At 47.7% G+C, this 16,389-nt stretch overlaps 1 protein-coding gene across 1 annotated transcript; it reads left to right on the top strand.

Moving 5' to 3' along the window:
* The first annotated feature begins 1,941 nt into the window (after positions 1 to 1,941).
* RAB1A (RAB1A, member RAS oncogene family) lies at positions 1,942 to 15,568 on the top strand. Its single transcript, XM_050314615.1, has 6 exons — positions 1,942 to 2,183; positions 8,389 to 8,461; positions 10,592 to 10,687; positions 12,009 to 12,104; positions 13,091 to 13,222; positions 13,493 to 15,568. Exons 1-6 carry the CDS (start codon positions 2,161 to 2,163, stop codon positions 13,688 to 13,690), a joined length of 618 nt encoding a protein of 205 aa, XP_050170572.1. The 5' UTR covers positions 1,942 to 2,160; the 3' UTR covers positions 13,691 to 15,568.
* The last annotated feature ends 821 nt before the right edge of the window (positions 15,569 to 16,389 follow it).

The following is a 16,389-nucleotide window of genomic DNA, read 5'->3' as shown; positions in this document are numbered from 1 at the left end:
AGTGGAAACTTTGGCTGTGGCCACCACAGGAGCAGCAAGTACAGCAAGGTATGTGGTAGATTCATCCGTAGATTACTTTACCTAACAAGCAAGGAGAGAAAGCAAAGGAAACCCAAACCCTTGGTAACCACTGCTCAGCATTGCCAATTATAGCCAGCACAGTTTATTGACTTTTTTGTGAGGAACTGAACGTAACTAAAACCACAAAGATGTGAGGAGCACGAGTGACTTCTCTTGGTCTTGCTGTGGGGGAGAAAAAGGGACAAGTCTGCAATTTCAGTTCCTCTGGGGCTTCAGCTCTATTCTGCTGCTGTCCAAGGGAAAGACTCCTTCCCACTCACACTGGTTATTTTGGTAGTCCCTCGGTGTATTTACACTCCTGGAAGTCAGGACTGGGAACACACAGCATCTAAAGCTTCCCAGCTTGTAAGCTGAGTCCTACACACACTTCCCTGCACAGGATGTTTCGGTGACCTCACAATCCACTTGGAGACTGTTCCTCCTGTCCTTTGAGCCTGCTGGAAGATAAACTTTGGTCAGTGTATTATACTATGCCCTTTGTAATGAAATAACGTCGGATAATACGTGTTTAGTGGGGATTTAAATTCCCGAGCTCATTACAAGGAGCTGCTAAGACTTGTAAGGTTTAGCAGTGCCCTGTGTGTGTCTGGAATGATGTGTAGTGCTGTGCCCTCTGTCATGCTGTGGAAAAGGCTGGGGCCTAGGAATAAACCTGAGAACATCAACACCTAAAGTGACAGCAATACAATTTGATGTCGAGTGAAAGTTTGCTATAAGTGGTTGACCAGAAAACCAGGCTCCTGTGTTCCCAATTCTGCCAGCTGTAACAGGTCGTTTGCTCCGAGATCCCAAGCATGGGACAGTCCCCTCCATGCCCAGCAGCAAAAAGAGCGTGGAAATATTTACTGTTTCCAAAGAAACGCTGTGAAACGTGAACTCAATAACGCTTGAAAAAAGCCTTTGATAAAAGATGCAACGGCAGTAAAAGTAAAAAAGGACAGTGAGTTATTGATGCCTGTGGAGAAGAGGCCTGGCAGAGGCTGGAGGAGCCCCTGGCCAAGCTGCTCCAGGTGCTGCTGCTGCGCTGCCACCCCTGCTGTTCCAGCTTTAGTGCAAGGTCTCCAGTTCCACCCCGCACCAGACACGGAGATAAGGGTAAAACAAGCAGCAGAGCGGGTTCTCCCCTTCCTCCCTCCACCTGCCGGCCTGTCCGCATTCCCAAGGAACATTCCTGACGTGCGATGTCCCTGCGCTGTCCCTCCCACCAGCCCCCGGCCCCGGGGCCTCGGCGGGACACTGGGAACCCCATCCGGGCGCGGGGGGTCAGAGCCGGGCGGGGTCGGGATCCGCCTGGCGCGGAGGGAAAGGAACCACCGGGAGAAATAAGGAAACCACCGGAGGAAAGGGAAGGGAGGCACCGGGCCGCGCTGCGGGGTACCGGGCCCAGCGGGACGGAGAGATGGAGGAAGGGATGGATAACGGGAGGGATGGAAAGACGGGCCGGCGGTGGGAGCAGGGCTGTATCCTGCCCTGTATCCCATCTCTGTATCCCGGCGCTGTCCCGGGATGGCTCCCGGGCGCGGCCCCGCCAGGCCCCGCCCCCCGCGCGCGCCGAGGCCCCGCCCCGCCCCTCCCGCGCGCTCACTCGCCCGAGCTGCCACGTCTGCCCGCTGACGTCATCCCCGGCCCGCGCCCCGCCGCCAATCAGCGGCACCGCCCGCCGCGCCGAGCCGACGGGGCCGAGGGAAGAAAGGCCGGCCGGCGCGCATGCCCCACCGCCACTACGGGGGCCGCCGGGAGAGCGAGTCCGCAGGGGGCGGTCTCTGCGGGCCGGCGGCGGCTGCACGGACTCGGTTTCCCGTGACGCCCCGCGGCCGCCCCCCGGCCATGTAAGCGCTGCTCGGCGAGCGGCCGCCCCGTTTCCTGGTCGGGCTCCGGCGGCCATTTTGGGCTGAGGCGCAGCGCGGAGGCCGCGGAGCGGGCGCGGGCGGACGGGCCGAGCCGAGCGCCGGGCGATCGCGGCTCCCTCGGACCAGCGCACCGCCGAGCGCCTGCCCTCGGCGGCGGGAGGTGCCGCCGCACCGCCCCCCCCCCCCTCACAGCGCGCTCGCCGTCCCTCGGGCCGCGGGCCCCACGGACATGTCCAGCATGAACCCCGAATAGTGAGTACGGGGCGCGGCGGCCCCGGGGCCGCGATGGGGACGCCGCGGGGCGCGGGGGGGGCCGGGCCGAGCCCCTGGCTCCGAGGGCTCGTTTTCCCCCCTCCCCCCCCCGCCGGGTGTCCGCAGGGCCGCGCCCGGGCCCGGGCGGTGGGAGCGGAGAAGGGGGGGCGGCCGAGGGTGGGGGACCGGGGGGACCGTGAGGGGTCAGGGGTGTCCCCGCTGCCAACCGGCAGCGCCGCCCCAGCGCCCCGGGAGCGCCATCGGGCGCAGCCCGCGGCGATTTTCCCGGAGCTCGGGAAGCGCAGCGGGGCCTTGGATCCAACAAGTGCCCGGGGGGCACCGGCGCCCGGGCAAAGGCGGTGGCCCCGGCCCGCGGCCCATCGGCGGCCGGGGGTCCACCCTTCGCCGGAGCTGCGAGTCATGTGTGTGTCACATGGCTCTTGCAAAACACTTCTTGCCCGTGTAGATTTTGCAACGCCGCGGCTCGGTAATGGAGCGCTCTCGGGGCTCCGACTGGAGCTGGAATAGCACTTGCCTGGAGAGCTTGGGGATGACACAGGGTTTTTTGTGTTTTTTTGGAAGGGTCGTTGTGTGAGTGTGGCCTTTCCCCGCTTGGGAGTGGTGGGTACCTGAGCTCTCTGGTAGATCCTGAGAGCTGTGTCCTTCCCACCGGGCTGTGGGGGACAATAAACCCTGTTTTCCTCTAAGTTTTTTTTTGGAGCGAATGAGAGGAGTGACTTGGAGTTAAGTTTAAAAAGCACTTCAAAAATCAGCTGCTGCGCTGGCAACCCTTTAACCTTGTAGGGTGCGTTTAGGGTTCTGGCTTTGCTGGCACTCCAGTTTGGGGGCGGTGAAGCCGCCGTGCCCTCTGATGCCGCTCAGGTGGTTCTGGTGCCGAAACACACACGTGTGGTGTGACGTTCCTGTTCTGGATACCCACGGACTCTGCTCCTGGAAGAGACTCTGGCAACCTCTGTCCTCACAGCTTTTCCACACAGCTCGGGCTCCCGACTCTCGTGTGTCCGTGGATCCTGGGGCTGTTTGCACAAATGTCACCTCTTAAAAGCACCTGGGGAGCAAACAAGTGCTCATCCATCACCTGGTGCGAGGGAGTTGGTGAAACCCAAGGGGCACAGCCAGGAACTCGAGTTACATCTTGGCAAGATTACATCCCAGACTTGCGTGTGTAGCTCAGGAAAACACCGAGGCAAGTAGCTGGAGGAGGGCAGGGGATGAAAGGCCAGCAATCTGCTGGTGCCTCTGTGGTCCTCAGGAGTTAAACTCGAGTTTACCTTGTAAGACTTTCTGAGCCTTAACACCTGCAAAGCGTTAGGCCACTGACAGAAGCGGGTCGAAGGGGGCTTTTTCTAGGCATGTTGTTTTGTCGGGGTTTTTTTGGCTTTCTTGAAGTCTCTCGGCTCTTTGGAATAACGCAGAGAGTCATTCCCTGCAATGAGGTACTGAAAGCTGCTGCGAAGAGGAGGGGAGAACGTTCCGAGGGAGGCTTGTTCTCCATAAAGAACGCTCGCTCCTGGCGGAACAAGCCGAGTTCTTGAAAGCGAAACAAAGAGGAAAAGCTGTAGTTTAAGATTAACTTGTAGTGTTAAATTGCCACTTCCTGATAGGGTTTGGCCTGCGGGATGAGGGGAGGAGATGGGAAGGGTGTGGTGAGATGGCCAGAAAATACCTGTCACTGTAATGGGCATACTTGGGTCCGTGTTAAACTAGGAATAAGATTTAAGGGGTTATGACATTATTCCTTCTCGTTCCCTGTAGCAGATATGTCCCTTTTCCTCTTAGAAGTGCCTTGTAACACGTCCTCACTTCCTTAGCACAGCTTCAGATCAGGCTGTGGCCCCAGATCGTCTCTTCTGGGTATTCCAGAACTCTGTCAGAAGTCAGTGGGATAGTTAAAACTTCTCACTAAAGACCTGTTTGCTTCAATTTTCCTGCTAAAGTTCAGGATTAGAATCTGCTCGTGCAAGGGCTTGAAGGGGGAGGTGTGTGTGGTTCTGGGAGCTTCCCAGCAACTTCAGGGCTGTGGGACAGCCTAGTGGACTACTTGAAACCGAAGAGAAGTGGGTGAGATATTAGTGTTTGGAAGCTAAATTCTGAAAACGCCTGCCCACCGAGCACTGGGATGTATTCCTTCTGTGTTCCTCCCTCCCTGCCGGTGTTTAAATGAGCAGAATGTCAATATTGACTCTGCTGTGACTAGATCACCTCAGGTTCAGCATTTCCTACCCCTTCTGCCACTTGCATGTGCTTGGCTGACTGGCACAAACACACTGGTGGGTGCACTGTCCAAGTCTTACCAGGAGTTAATCTTGATCCATTCAGTATCATCTGGATCTTGTTCTAGATACCCTCAAGCAGAGATGAGGGAATGAAGTGGGTTTTGGAGTAAGTCTGGGGTTTTTTTGCTTTCTTCAGGAGTGTTAGAGAATACCTGTGAGGGGGTTTCAGTCTTGTGTGATGGTAGTTAGTAGATGACAATTGAGTGGCAGCTCCTGGGTTGCTGGAATCATCTGAAATTGTTTGTGTTCTAACCTTTCTAAACAGCAATCTGCGATGCAAAGTGGCATTATGTCTTCTGGGTTCTGTTTACTTACACAAGCAGTGTGTAATCAGAGTGACAGTCATGCTCCTCTTCAGTGGAATTTCTGGGGTGGTAGAACAAAGACCTGGGATTGAGGCTGCCTGAGTACCTGTTTACAGTAAACTTGCAGCTGACATCAGTGATTAAAGCTGATTCCAGCAGTTCCTTCTTGGAGACAGATGACTACCTGGTCTTGTCTGTTTTGGCATAAAACCTTCCTGGCATTTAGAAAATCCCCACGTGCCTCCCTGCATAAACAACAGTGTCTTAGAGCCCCACAGGTCCCTTGTTCCACACAGCCTTGGCCAGGCCTGTCCTAAAAACTTGATTTCCTGGTTTTCTGCTGCGCTGCTGACTCGGGACATGCACATAAGAGGAGGATGCTGCTGCACTTCCCAAAACATCCACGGGGCTGGTTTGGAGGTGTCTGTTTTTTTGTGGGTTGTTTTTTTTTTTTTTTTTTTTTTGCAAGAGGCAGTTAAACTTCACATACTTGTCCCTTATCTCTGGCAAGAGGAAGTGACCATATTCCCTTCCTGGGGGGGGAGGATTTGAAAGCCTCACTCCTACTGACTGAACCTGCCTTGCCACACATGCTCTTCCAGTGGGATCTCTCTGAGGGTCCCAAGTATGACTTGCTTATGTCAAGGGTGAGAAATAATTGAATTATTAAACTAAATTCCTAAGTAGTGTCGAGAAGGCTCCCTAAACTGGAGGAGGTCATGAGTTTAAGTCTTCAGGTTTAAGGAGCAAAATTCAGTGGCTTCAGAAATAGTGGCTCTTTGGGAGTAAATACCAGAATTAACCTGTGTGGCTTGTTGGACACATTGCTGCAGTTGAACTCATTTACACAAATACTCCGTTGGTGTAGTTCAGTCTAGAAATGTTTAGTTTTATTTGATTTAAACTGTTGCTGCGCCCAGGAGCTGTCTCAAGCATCACACTGGGTGTAACAGGCTGCACGTTTGGTTCTCAAACCCTGCATGGGCACCTGCTGTGTTTTAGAAGGTACACCTTCCAAACTGTATTTGGAAAGGAAGGCACTATGTTATTGCAATATGGAGTGTCTTAGAAAATGAAAAACCTAAATTGCAGGGTTCTACTTAAATTATTTCCAAATTGATGCATGTCTAAGCATCAGCCTTGCTTATCTCTGGCGAAAGTAGGTTTTTGTGACACAACTCCAGTTTCTACAGTCAGAGCTAACCCAGGAAAGGCTGTTTCCAGCCAGTTGCTGGCCCTGGTTTTGGGGGGGGTGAGGCAGGTGGCTTAAGGCCACCATGTGAGCCTGTGGTTATCACTTGCCTCTGAAAATACTGAAGCCCTAAGTGAGGGGAGGCCTGAATAGCAAAGATGTCAAACCCAGTATTTAAGGCTTCTGCGTTCCTGTTGCATTAACAACAGTTCTGTGTATAAGCTGTTATTCTTGTTTGCTTCTGAACAGTAACAGATTTAATGGCCAGGTAGGTTTGGTTGGGAGCTGCTTGTAGTGCTAAGAGTAACAAGGGGAAGGCAAGTTACTTGATGTCTGGGGGGACCTGAATAACTCCTGGAAGCAAGGGGAAGCTTTTAAGTGGATCTCAGACTCACAGCTGAAGCCTTACCTATACCAGGAAGGAGTTACTTTTTTCCACTAATTTCAGTGAAAGTAATGTAGTGCTAATATTCACATGTTAATATTCTTAAGGGGATTATAATGTGCTGCAAGCTGTAATACTTTGAAATGTATTAGTGCTTACTTTAAGTAATATTGTAACTTCAGGATTGCTGAAAATTTTGGATATGTAGGAAACTGAACAGCCCAAACTTCCTGCTGGAGTGGGAAGGAGTTGTGTGAAGGCTGAGGCATCATGGTGAGGGAGAAGGCACAGGTGTAACAGTGCTCCAGGTCCTGGAGCTCTTGTACCTCACCTTGGTCTCCAGTTTACAGAGTTTTTTGCTGCTCTTGGGGAACTACACAATTAGTGGGGTTAAGAAGTTTTCTGATCAGTAATAGTTTCAGCCATCTCGAATCTGTTGAGATCTGTGGGTTGTGATGCAATGTAACTTCTGTCCCCTGAAAGTTTCGGTTAACAACTGTCATTCTCCTAAAACCATCTTGCCTTGTATTAGTACGTGACTTAACAGGCGGAGTGGTGACTTCTGTGACTGTAAGCTGGTAGGTATCCTTCGACTTTGATTATTCTTTTTAAATACCTCGAGTGCTTTTAGCTTTATACTGTGAGGTTGCATTTTTAAGGATTATTTTATCAGTTGCTGCATTTACCACTCCTGGCTTCTCTCTATCCTTGAGAGCAGTGTTTGGAAGCTGGAGGTTTCAGCTGAGTGTGTTGCTGCAGCCTGGGGCCAGCCAGGGTGAGAGTCACTTGGGCACTGGAGGAGAGGAGTGGTGAAAAGCTGAGCAGCTGACCATCTGCTTGGCTGTTATCAGCTGGGGATGGATGCAGTTTCCTGGCTGGATTCCTGCCAGCCAGAGTCAATGGCAATGCTGGGGAATAGTAGGTGGGGACAGTTGATTTCAGGCATTTACATAAACTTAATGTTTACTCAACTTGGTTAAGTGGGCATAAAAACATGTCTGTTAAACTCTTGTGGTTAAATGAGAACAGGACTTAATTCCTGGCCACTACAGGGCTGAAAAGTTGTAAACTGAGTTAGTGTAGTACTTAAAAAGCAAAATAACTTGTGTTGTGTTGTCTCTGCTACTTATTCTCTAGTATGAAATTTCCCCATTAGTCTTAGACTAACACAGAAACTTATGTTTTGCCAACAATGAAATCTTCACTACTCTTAGAAGTGTAAATCAAGGTTGGTCACTAACGACACTGTACTTGTTGGGAAGACTCAACATTAAGGAAGAATTGTCAGCTCTTCCAGTGTGTCTTGAGAATTACTAATATCACACCTGACATCCCCCAGAGATGTATCCTCATCTGGCAATAGCTGTACCTTTAATTCCTGAAAGGCAGGTGGAGTATTGGTCTCTGCTCTGTTGTGGAAGGTGGATGTTAACTTTGCTCTAACAGGCACTGTAACTATGACACTTGGTGTTCCCAGTTTGTGTATTTAAATTGCATATTGTGCTGTTGCATTCTGTTGGAACTTAAATATGGTAACTGAAACTGAGGAAAGAAAGGGTTGGCTTTGGGCAGCTGCATGGTATTTGTGAAGCCTCTGACTCTAAAGATGCAAAGATAATGGCTCTGGTGGGCAGCAGGCTGTCCCTGCCACCTGCGTGTTGAGTTACTCACCCAAGCAGGGAGGCTTGCACTTAATTGCAGAGCATGGTTTTCATCTTTGCTAGACCACAGAGGGCTGGAGTAGGACTGTGTTAGTCTTGCTCGTTGTCCAGCTGATATCCCCAGAGTACCGTCCTAGGAAAGCTCAGCTCCACGTAAAAATGCTGTGTTCAGAGCGTCTACTTCACACTTCCCTTACCAAGTAAATTGTGTCTAAACTGGATAGAGGAGCTTGGAGTTGTAGGTGAATTTCCTAGCAGTGAATTCATTTACCCTTCTCAAACATCATAATACCTTGGCTGTAAGGAACTTGGTTCTTGACAGTGTTTTTCATTAAGTGATCTAATTTTTTTTTTTCCTTCTGCAGTGACTATTTATTCAAGCTACTTCTGATTGGAGACTCCGGTGTTGGGAAATCTTGCCTTCTACTTAGGTTTGCAGTAAGTGATCATGCTTGAAAACTTTATGTAAAAAAGCTGCTTAGCAAGAACTCTCCTTTCAAGTAGTTCTGGAAGCAGGGCTGATGTCTGTCAGGTCTGGCATACCAAGGAATAAGTGTGGTATTGAAAAGCCCTCCTGTCCTCTGAATTTGTTTCTAGCTGATGTATTTGAGTAAATTGGAAAGAAATAATATCAAGACTGAGTCCAGTTAAGTTTAATTCTAATTTTCCTGATGCTGGAGAACAAGATACCTAATTTAACTTCCATCATTACAGTAGTGTTAGAACACTGAAGGTGGAAGGACATACTTGAATTCTGGGGTGTGAACCTTCAGGCATGAGGGCTACATATGTGTCAGGGCAAGACCTTGATCAGTTACTACTTGATAAGAACATTTTCTGCCAGATAAAATTTGATATCTGCATTGAAAAGACCTACTAGTTGTTTAGTCAGAAGCAATTTAAATAATAATCTAGGGATAACAAGGCCTTATGCTTCCTTTAATGAACGTTAAAATTGCTGATGGGCCGCTCTGGCTGAACTTTGGTGCAAGAAGCTCAAGTTTTCCTGTCAACAGGGAAAATTTAAAATGGGTTTGACAGCTCTTAATAGGAAAAGCTGAACTTCTTATCTGTACTTATGCCAAAGTGCAGCTTTATGTTGCCATGGGAGGAGAGGAAGGAAGGGAGAATATGGGACATTAAGTTATAAACTCAAGCGTGGTGCTACTAAAAGGTGATGGCATCATTCTCGCAGCCTGAACGATTGCTCTGGGTACCTCTGGGAAGAGCCTGCTGTGCCCTGTTACTGATGTGAAATGGTGGTCTGGGGTGTACAAATAGCCTCAGTTACAGCTGTCACAGCTGCTGATAGTGCAGTGTTAGGGCAGGGAGGCACTAAAACCAGTGTGAACGGGAGAAGGATGTCCCCTGCTCCACCCACAGCATGGAGGCAGTGGATTGGAAGTGACACCACAGCTGGAGCTGTACTCCCAGAGCAGTCTAGCCAGCTTCTCTTGCAAATACTGCTGAATTAATCCTGGCCTCATGCAAATAATCCAGCTTTTCCTTCTGATAGCCAGCTTAAGTTTGCACTCAGTTATCTGCTGTTTTTTAACTAAGTAGCTCTTTCCTTTGGAAAAATGTGACTTTCCAACTAAGCTGTTTTACCCTGACATAAGGAATTACCACAGCATTCACTTACCTGTGTTCTTGCTGCTGTAGGTTAAACTTAAGGCTTTTCAAACATACCCTTCTGAGTATTGAAATGTTAAGGAAATAAATGTCGTGTCATTCTTAAAGGCTTAATATTTTATTCTTACTTGGATGTATTACCTAAGACGTCTTCCATTCACAGCCCAAAGAAATCCCTTGTGTTTGTGATACCTACTGGTTGCATAAAGCCTTTTGTGGTATATTGTGCATGAAGTTCTACAGATTCTTTACGAATAGAAACTTCCTTCATTCTGACAAGAAGGTAGCAAAGGCTGATCCAGCCCCTCCTGTGTGCCTTAAGGTCTGCTGGAGCCTGCAGCCAGGTCCCTGCAAACTGCTCGACAGTGTTTGCCTTCCTGTATTGACACAGGCTGCAGAGCAGAGGACTCGGCACAAGCACCTCAGCTGTAACTCTAACCTGCCTTAGCAACCAGCTGCAGCAGCAGAGGATCTAACATTCATGTGTGGAGTGTGGCTGAAGCAAAGCCTCTGACTTGTAGGTGGCTGCTGTGTAGCACAGATGGAAAAACATCAAAGGAAAATAAAAATCTGATGCAGTTTGTTAAGGACAGTGGTTATTCTAAGTAGTTATTCTAAGTCTGCCAACTTGAGCAAAGACTGGTTTTTACACTACAGTTCACAAGGGCTTAACACTGGCAGGATTTTCATAAAAAATGCTTTTTCACTAGTTTTTGAAACACATATCTGGGTTTTTTTTGTGGTGCTTTGGAAAAGCTTTGCAGAATTTTTGAAAAGTAGACACTCTGTGGAAATGCAGAGTTGCCTCCTGGACTTTGCCATGAGAGATCAGGCTGGTTTTCCAAGGAAATTAAGTACCCTTGTCTGCCTGGTGCATAATGAAGTGGCTGCAGAAGAGGTGCAGCTGGCTTGACTTCTGTTCACTCTCTCTCCTAGGATGACACGTACACAGAAAGTTACATCAGCACGATTGGTGTGGACTTCAAAATCAGAACTATAGAACTAGATGGGAAAACAATCAAGCTTCAGATAGTAAGTAGTATTTCTCAACTCCTGGGTACTTTAAACTGTGTCAGCACAGAATTATATTCATAACTGTTGGCAGTTACCTTTGTACTTTAGTCATGAAAATGTAAGTGATAGCTTCCCTGTTACAAGAGGCAAGGCAGTTTTCACAAGATTCCAAGACTTCCCATGACCTGTCCTTAAAGAAGGATGCTTATTATGTTTCCCTGAAAGAGGAGAATCTCTGCTGGACTGCTCTTGTGTCAAAATTGGTGTAGTTCTGCAGTTTTTAGCAAGGATTTGTGTAAGTGCAGGAATGCCACACAGTTGTCCAAGATGCCTGAATTCCTCAGCAGCTGTTCCTAGCAGACTGCACTCTCTAGTGCTGGAAATTGCTTTTGTTGACCTGAGTGGAAAAAATGACACAAAGCCTTGTAACTGGCCTGTGTGCCTTAGCACTGGGCGGTGCTGCTTTTGGCCTTTCTCTTGGAATAAACAGGGGAAGAGACTTGGCAGTTCTTTAATCTTGAAGCACTCTAAAAGGGTGACTGGTGTAATGAAACCCAATATCTGTGCAAGGTCACACAATCCTTGTCAGCCACTGCCTCCAGCTCAAGCAGAGGCTCTCAGGACTTGACAGCAATGACTCAGGGATTCCATGTTGTGGAGCAGGAGTCCAGCTTACAGCCAGAAGCCCGAGCCTCCAGACTGCAGTGTAACTGTCCTGAGTGCGGAGCAGCCCACTAGGAATGCTGTCACTGCTGAATTCTGTCTGAGTCTGACTGTTTCTAACGTGCAGCCAGCCCTATTCTTGACACGGCTCCAGGGAGCTGTTTGGGCAAGTGCTGTTCCTGTCCTGGGTGGGGGAAGAGGTCAGGTGCCTAATATCCCTTCTTGAGTCTCACAGCAGGAGAAGGGAACTGGGTTTGGTTTGAGTTGTTGCCTTTAAATACTTTAGCTGGAGCTCCTTTGCCAAGGAAGTTGCAGGGAGTGTTCATGTTGGAGACCTGCAGCTCTGACCTTATTTCTAACCAAGCCCTGGTTCGTGTTTGTTCTTCTGAGCACTGAACCGTGGCTTCTCCATGGGTCAAAACTGCATCACGTTCTCCTCAGAGAGAGCTCCTGGCTGCACTTGGCTGAAACCAAGCAAGTGAGCACTTAAGAAAAACACCTACCCAAGTGTAATTCTCAGCTTAAAATACTTGATCTCCTCAAATCCTGTTTGATGCACAGTTTCAGAGCCACTTCTGCAGCTGTGACTTGGATGTGGTTGCAGTTGTGTGGCTGATCCTCTGAGCTGTGTTGCTGGAAGCTGATGTGGTGACTGACCCTGTCACTTGTCTTGTAGTGGGACACGGCGGGACAGGAGAGGTTTCGGACTATCACTTCCAGTTACTATAGAGGAGCTCATGGCATCATAGTTGTGTATGATGTTACAGATCAGGTAAGTGTTAAACCTGTGCCTGGAGAGTTTCTCCAGGCTGATAAGTAAATAAACCCAGGAATTTAACAACTGAGCACGTCTTAAGGAGACAGTGGCACAGTTCTCCAGGCTGCACTGAGGTTTATCAAACCAAGTGTATATGTTCCTATGCAGGGTTTGGGGCTGAACACAGAAATAAAAGGAGCAGTGGGATTTGTGGCTCTAAAACAATTGTACTTTAGGCTTAACCTCAAACTTGCTGAGCAGATGACTGGTTTTTCTGTGTGAATACTTCTCACCCTGCCTTTGGTAGCAGGAAGTCTGAGTTACTGATGGAAGTTGTTGAAAGATTTCTGAATGTACTTGAACTTTGGTCTACAGTAAAATGGGCATTTGGAACAGAAAATTGTCAGCATGTATGCAGGACACAACTGAGCCAGTGTTTTCTGTGAAAGGATCTCTGAAGATTACTGGTGCAGTTGTCCTGTTGGAAGGGCACTTGGGAAGTGTAGGGTTTCCTTAAATAATAGAAAAAGAACAATTGTGTTCAATTGCTAACTGGAATATTGGTCCAGCATTTCTGCAGTCAAAGGTTGTTCCAGAATATCTAAAATAAGGTGGTTTGCACCTGATACCTCATGTTTTGTAAATTTGTGGGATTATCCTGGTTTCAGCTGTGTGCCCTGTCTCTTATCTGTGCTACAGGAAGAGGAAGAAGAGTCCCAGATGGTAGAAGCTCTTGAATATTCAAGATACGGAGCTGGGAAAATAATAGGGGGGGAGGAGTGCAGGAAGGGATGATTCTGTAGGGCTTGGAGCAGGGGCTGTGTGTACCATGCGGTGACTGGGCTGTCCTGAGGCCATCGGGGATGGCAGCAGTAGAGAGTTCTCTCCCGGGGTTGTGAATCCCATTGGTCAGGGCACCGTTTCCTGTTCTTTCCTGGTCATTACCAGAGTGCTGAACTCCCCTCTCCCAGGGCCTTGCTTACAGTTCTCTTATCTCACAGGAGTCTTTCAATAATGTAAAGCAGTGGCTGCAGGAGATAGACCGTTATGCCAGTGAAAACGTCAACAAGTTGTTGGTGGGGAACAAATGTGATCTGACCACAAAGAAAGTAGTAGACTATACAACAGCAAAGGTATGTGGATAAACACCTGCGTTTGCTCGGTGAGCTCCTGCTTTGGTTCATAGTGCACTGAGGTCCTGGAGCAGGGAACTGCTGTGGTACATGGATATCGGGGTGACACAAATGGGGGCAGTGTAACGACCCCTGTCCTGCAGGTCAGACTGGAGATGGGGTGTGGGGTGGAATCCGAGGAACTTGTGGCTTATCCAGCAGTGCACCAGGAAAGGAGGCGAGCTATGAACCTGTGTATGAGCTTACTGTTCACTGTTTCTCAATTTGCAGGAATTTGCAGATTCTCTTGGAATTCCCTTTTTGGAAACCAGTGCAAAGAATGCCACAAATGTAGAACAGTCTTTCATGACCATGGCTGCTGAGATTAAAAAACGAATGGGCCCGGGAGCGACAGCTGGTGGTGCAGAGAAGTCCAATGTTAAAATTCAGAGCACTCCAGTCAAGCAGTCTAGTGGAGGTTGCTGCTAAAACTTGCCTCCCCCCTTTTGTCTCACAACAATGAATTTGCAATCTGAACCCAAGTGAAAAAAAAAAAAATTGCCTGAATTGTACTGTATGTAGCTGCACTACAACAGATTCTTACCGTCTCCACAAAGGTCAGAGATTGTAAATGGTCAATACTGACTTTTTTTATTCCCTTGACTCAAGACAGCTAACTTCATTTTCAGAACTGTTTTAAACCTTTGTGTGCTGGTTTATAAACGTGTAATCCTTGTTGCTTTTCCTGATACCAGACTGTTTCCTGTGGTTGGTTAGGATGTATTTTTGTTTTGATGTTTCTATTGGCATGTTTAGATGTCAGGTTTAGTCTTCTGAAGATGAAGTTTAGCCATTTTGTATCAAACAGCACAACAGTGTCTGTCACTTTCCATGCATAAAATTTAGTAAGATATATGTAAGATCTGATTTGCTAGTTCCTTCTTGTAGAATTATAAATGGAGAGATCACACTATCTGATTAATAGTTTCTTCATACTCTGCATATAATTTGTGGCTGCAGAATATTGTAATTTGTTGCACAATATGTAACAAAACTGAAGAAATGTTTAATAAATATTGTACTTATTGGAAGTAATATCAAACTGTATGGTGATAAATATTGTCTTAATTTGTATGGCTAAGGGGGAAATCAGGCTTGCATTGTGCACAAAACATATCTGTGTGTGCAGCCATGGCTCTCAGACCTCCTGATAATAGACCAGAGACCTTCCCTGCAACTCCAACCAGTGGCTGCGGCCCCAAAGCCTGAGCTGTCGTGGTGCTTAAGGCACGTGTGCTGTACTAGAAACACCCAGCCAGTGTTCATGGAGGCGTAACGCACTCTGAATGTACAACAGTTCCCTAACTTAGTCTTGGAACTTAATTTATTTCTCAAGGACTCCACTTAGGGGATTCCCGACAGCTTTGCGTAGTAGGGGAGAGAACAGTATTTCCCTGACACGGTGATTTGAGCATAACCTGGAGGAGGTATAACTTTCTACCAGTATATTATGTCTTTTCTATATACTGTTAATTCCATCCTCTTTTAATCAATACTCTTCTGACTTAGTGCAACAGCTTAGCTTCTATTCCGTTCTGCAGCGAGGCACCAGGAGGACGTGGGGGCAACAGGGCCCCCCACCAGACTGTTGCTCAAAGTAGGCGCTATCTCAAATAATTTGGAACTAACCAGCAGCCAAGAGGTTTTGGATGGTGTGTGATTCTTTGTACAGAGCTAATCAAATCATTAGTGCCTGATGTCTAGCTAAAAGCCACAGGAAAGCTAGCCTATAACACTTCCTATACATGTAAAATTGTTCAGCTTTATCTAAACTCAAATGTTCAGCCTATTCTGTAAATAGTCTCATGTTTGAAAGACCATGTAACATTCCCCTAGTAGTAAATACACCCTGTGATAGTAAAAATATTAGCCTAGGTATGTTGTGAGGTATAAACTAAAACTGGTGCAAATATCCTCTGATTTTTTTTTTTTTTGGGGGGGGGGTGACTTTGGCTAACAGCTTTCTTCAACATAGTTGCATAAATCAACAGGCAATTGTAATACATAAAGTATTGTCATGGTTAAGTTGAACTCTTCCACTTGAGACCTTCACAATAAAGTGATGTGCTTTCTAGTAGAGATGTGCTTGTTGGTATAATTCATTATAAATGTGAGTGGCTGCTCCTCGAGAGCAGGAGCAGCAGCGAGTGCTGCCCAGATCAGGAAGTGAAGCAGAAGGAGGTTGTGTTGAGGGTAAAACATCTTCCCTTCAGAGAGTGCACAAATGAACTTCAATGTCGAGATGCCTGCTACATACTATCCAAACCAATGTTAATATATACAGTAATAAAAGCATTGCAAAACCAACTTGGGCTATAGCAGGTGTTTGGTGGTTATTTGTTCCCCCCTCAGTCACGACTGTGCTGGTGCTCTTTGATGCTGCAGCTTGTGGTTTTCAGGCTGAGGTGTGAGGGCAGAGCAGGCCTAAGAGTCCTGGAAAAGGGCACTGTAGTCTCTGACCTGTGAGCTGAAATACCAAATACTTTTGCCATAATGGGTCAAAAACAAATTGCCTGTGAGGATTTGGACGTAGAAGATGGGAGAGTATCCAAAAAACCCCACAAACCCCAGTGAATTATTTGTTGTATCTGCTTCTGTCTACCTGTGCTTTTACCTTCTACTTGAGCAGAACAGAAACTTCACTGTGTTGTGTTCACAGGAATGGGAGGAAGTGACGCTTTCTGCACCAGAACACCATGCTCACCATTTTGTTTAAAGGTTAATTAAAGCCAAGTACCAACGTTCTGTACCTTTGTTTGGCCACTTACCTTGTTGTGCTGCTTCAGAGATGGCCTTTCTATTTCAGAAAGGGTGTGGAAACCCTTGGTGCTGTTCTGTGAGCAAGGATTAACTGCAGGAGCTGTAAGAGCGGAAGCCAGCACAGCACCAACACAGCTACTGCCAACAGCAGGTGACACCAGGTTATACAGAACCTGGTTCTTCCCTGGCTGTACTTGCCTGTTCATTATTTTATTGAGATTCAGTATTTTGGTTTTTCTGTGTTTATGCATAAGGAAATTGAAAGTTAAATAGGCTCTGCTTCAGCAGGGAGTGGCAAATATAAATAGACCTTCACTTTGCTCCCAAGAACCAGAAGGAGTTGCTATTTCTTGGCTTCTGGCACCTAT

This window comes from Myiozetetes cayanensis, unplaced genomic scaffold (genome assembly GCF_022539395.1).
Source record: "Myiozetetes cayanensis isolate MyiCay16 unplaced genomic scaffold, myiCay2020 scf2-11, whole genome shotgun sequence".
NCBI lineage: Eukaryota > Metazoa > Chordata > Aves > Passeriformes > Tyrannidae > Myiozetetes > Myiozetetes cayanensis.
The sequence above is the reverse complement of the archived record's forward strand: the minus strand, read 5'-3'. Positions and strand labels throughout refer to the sequence as shown.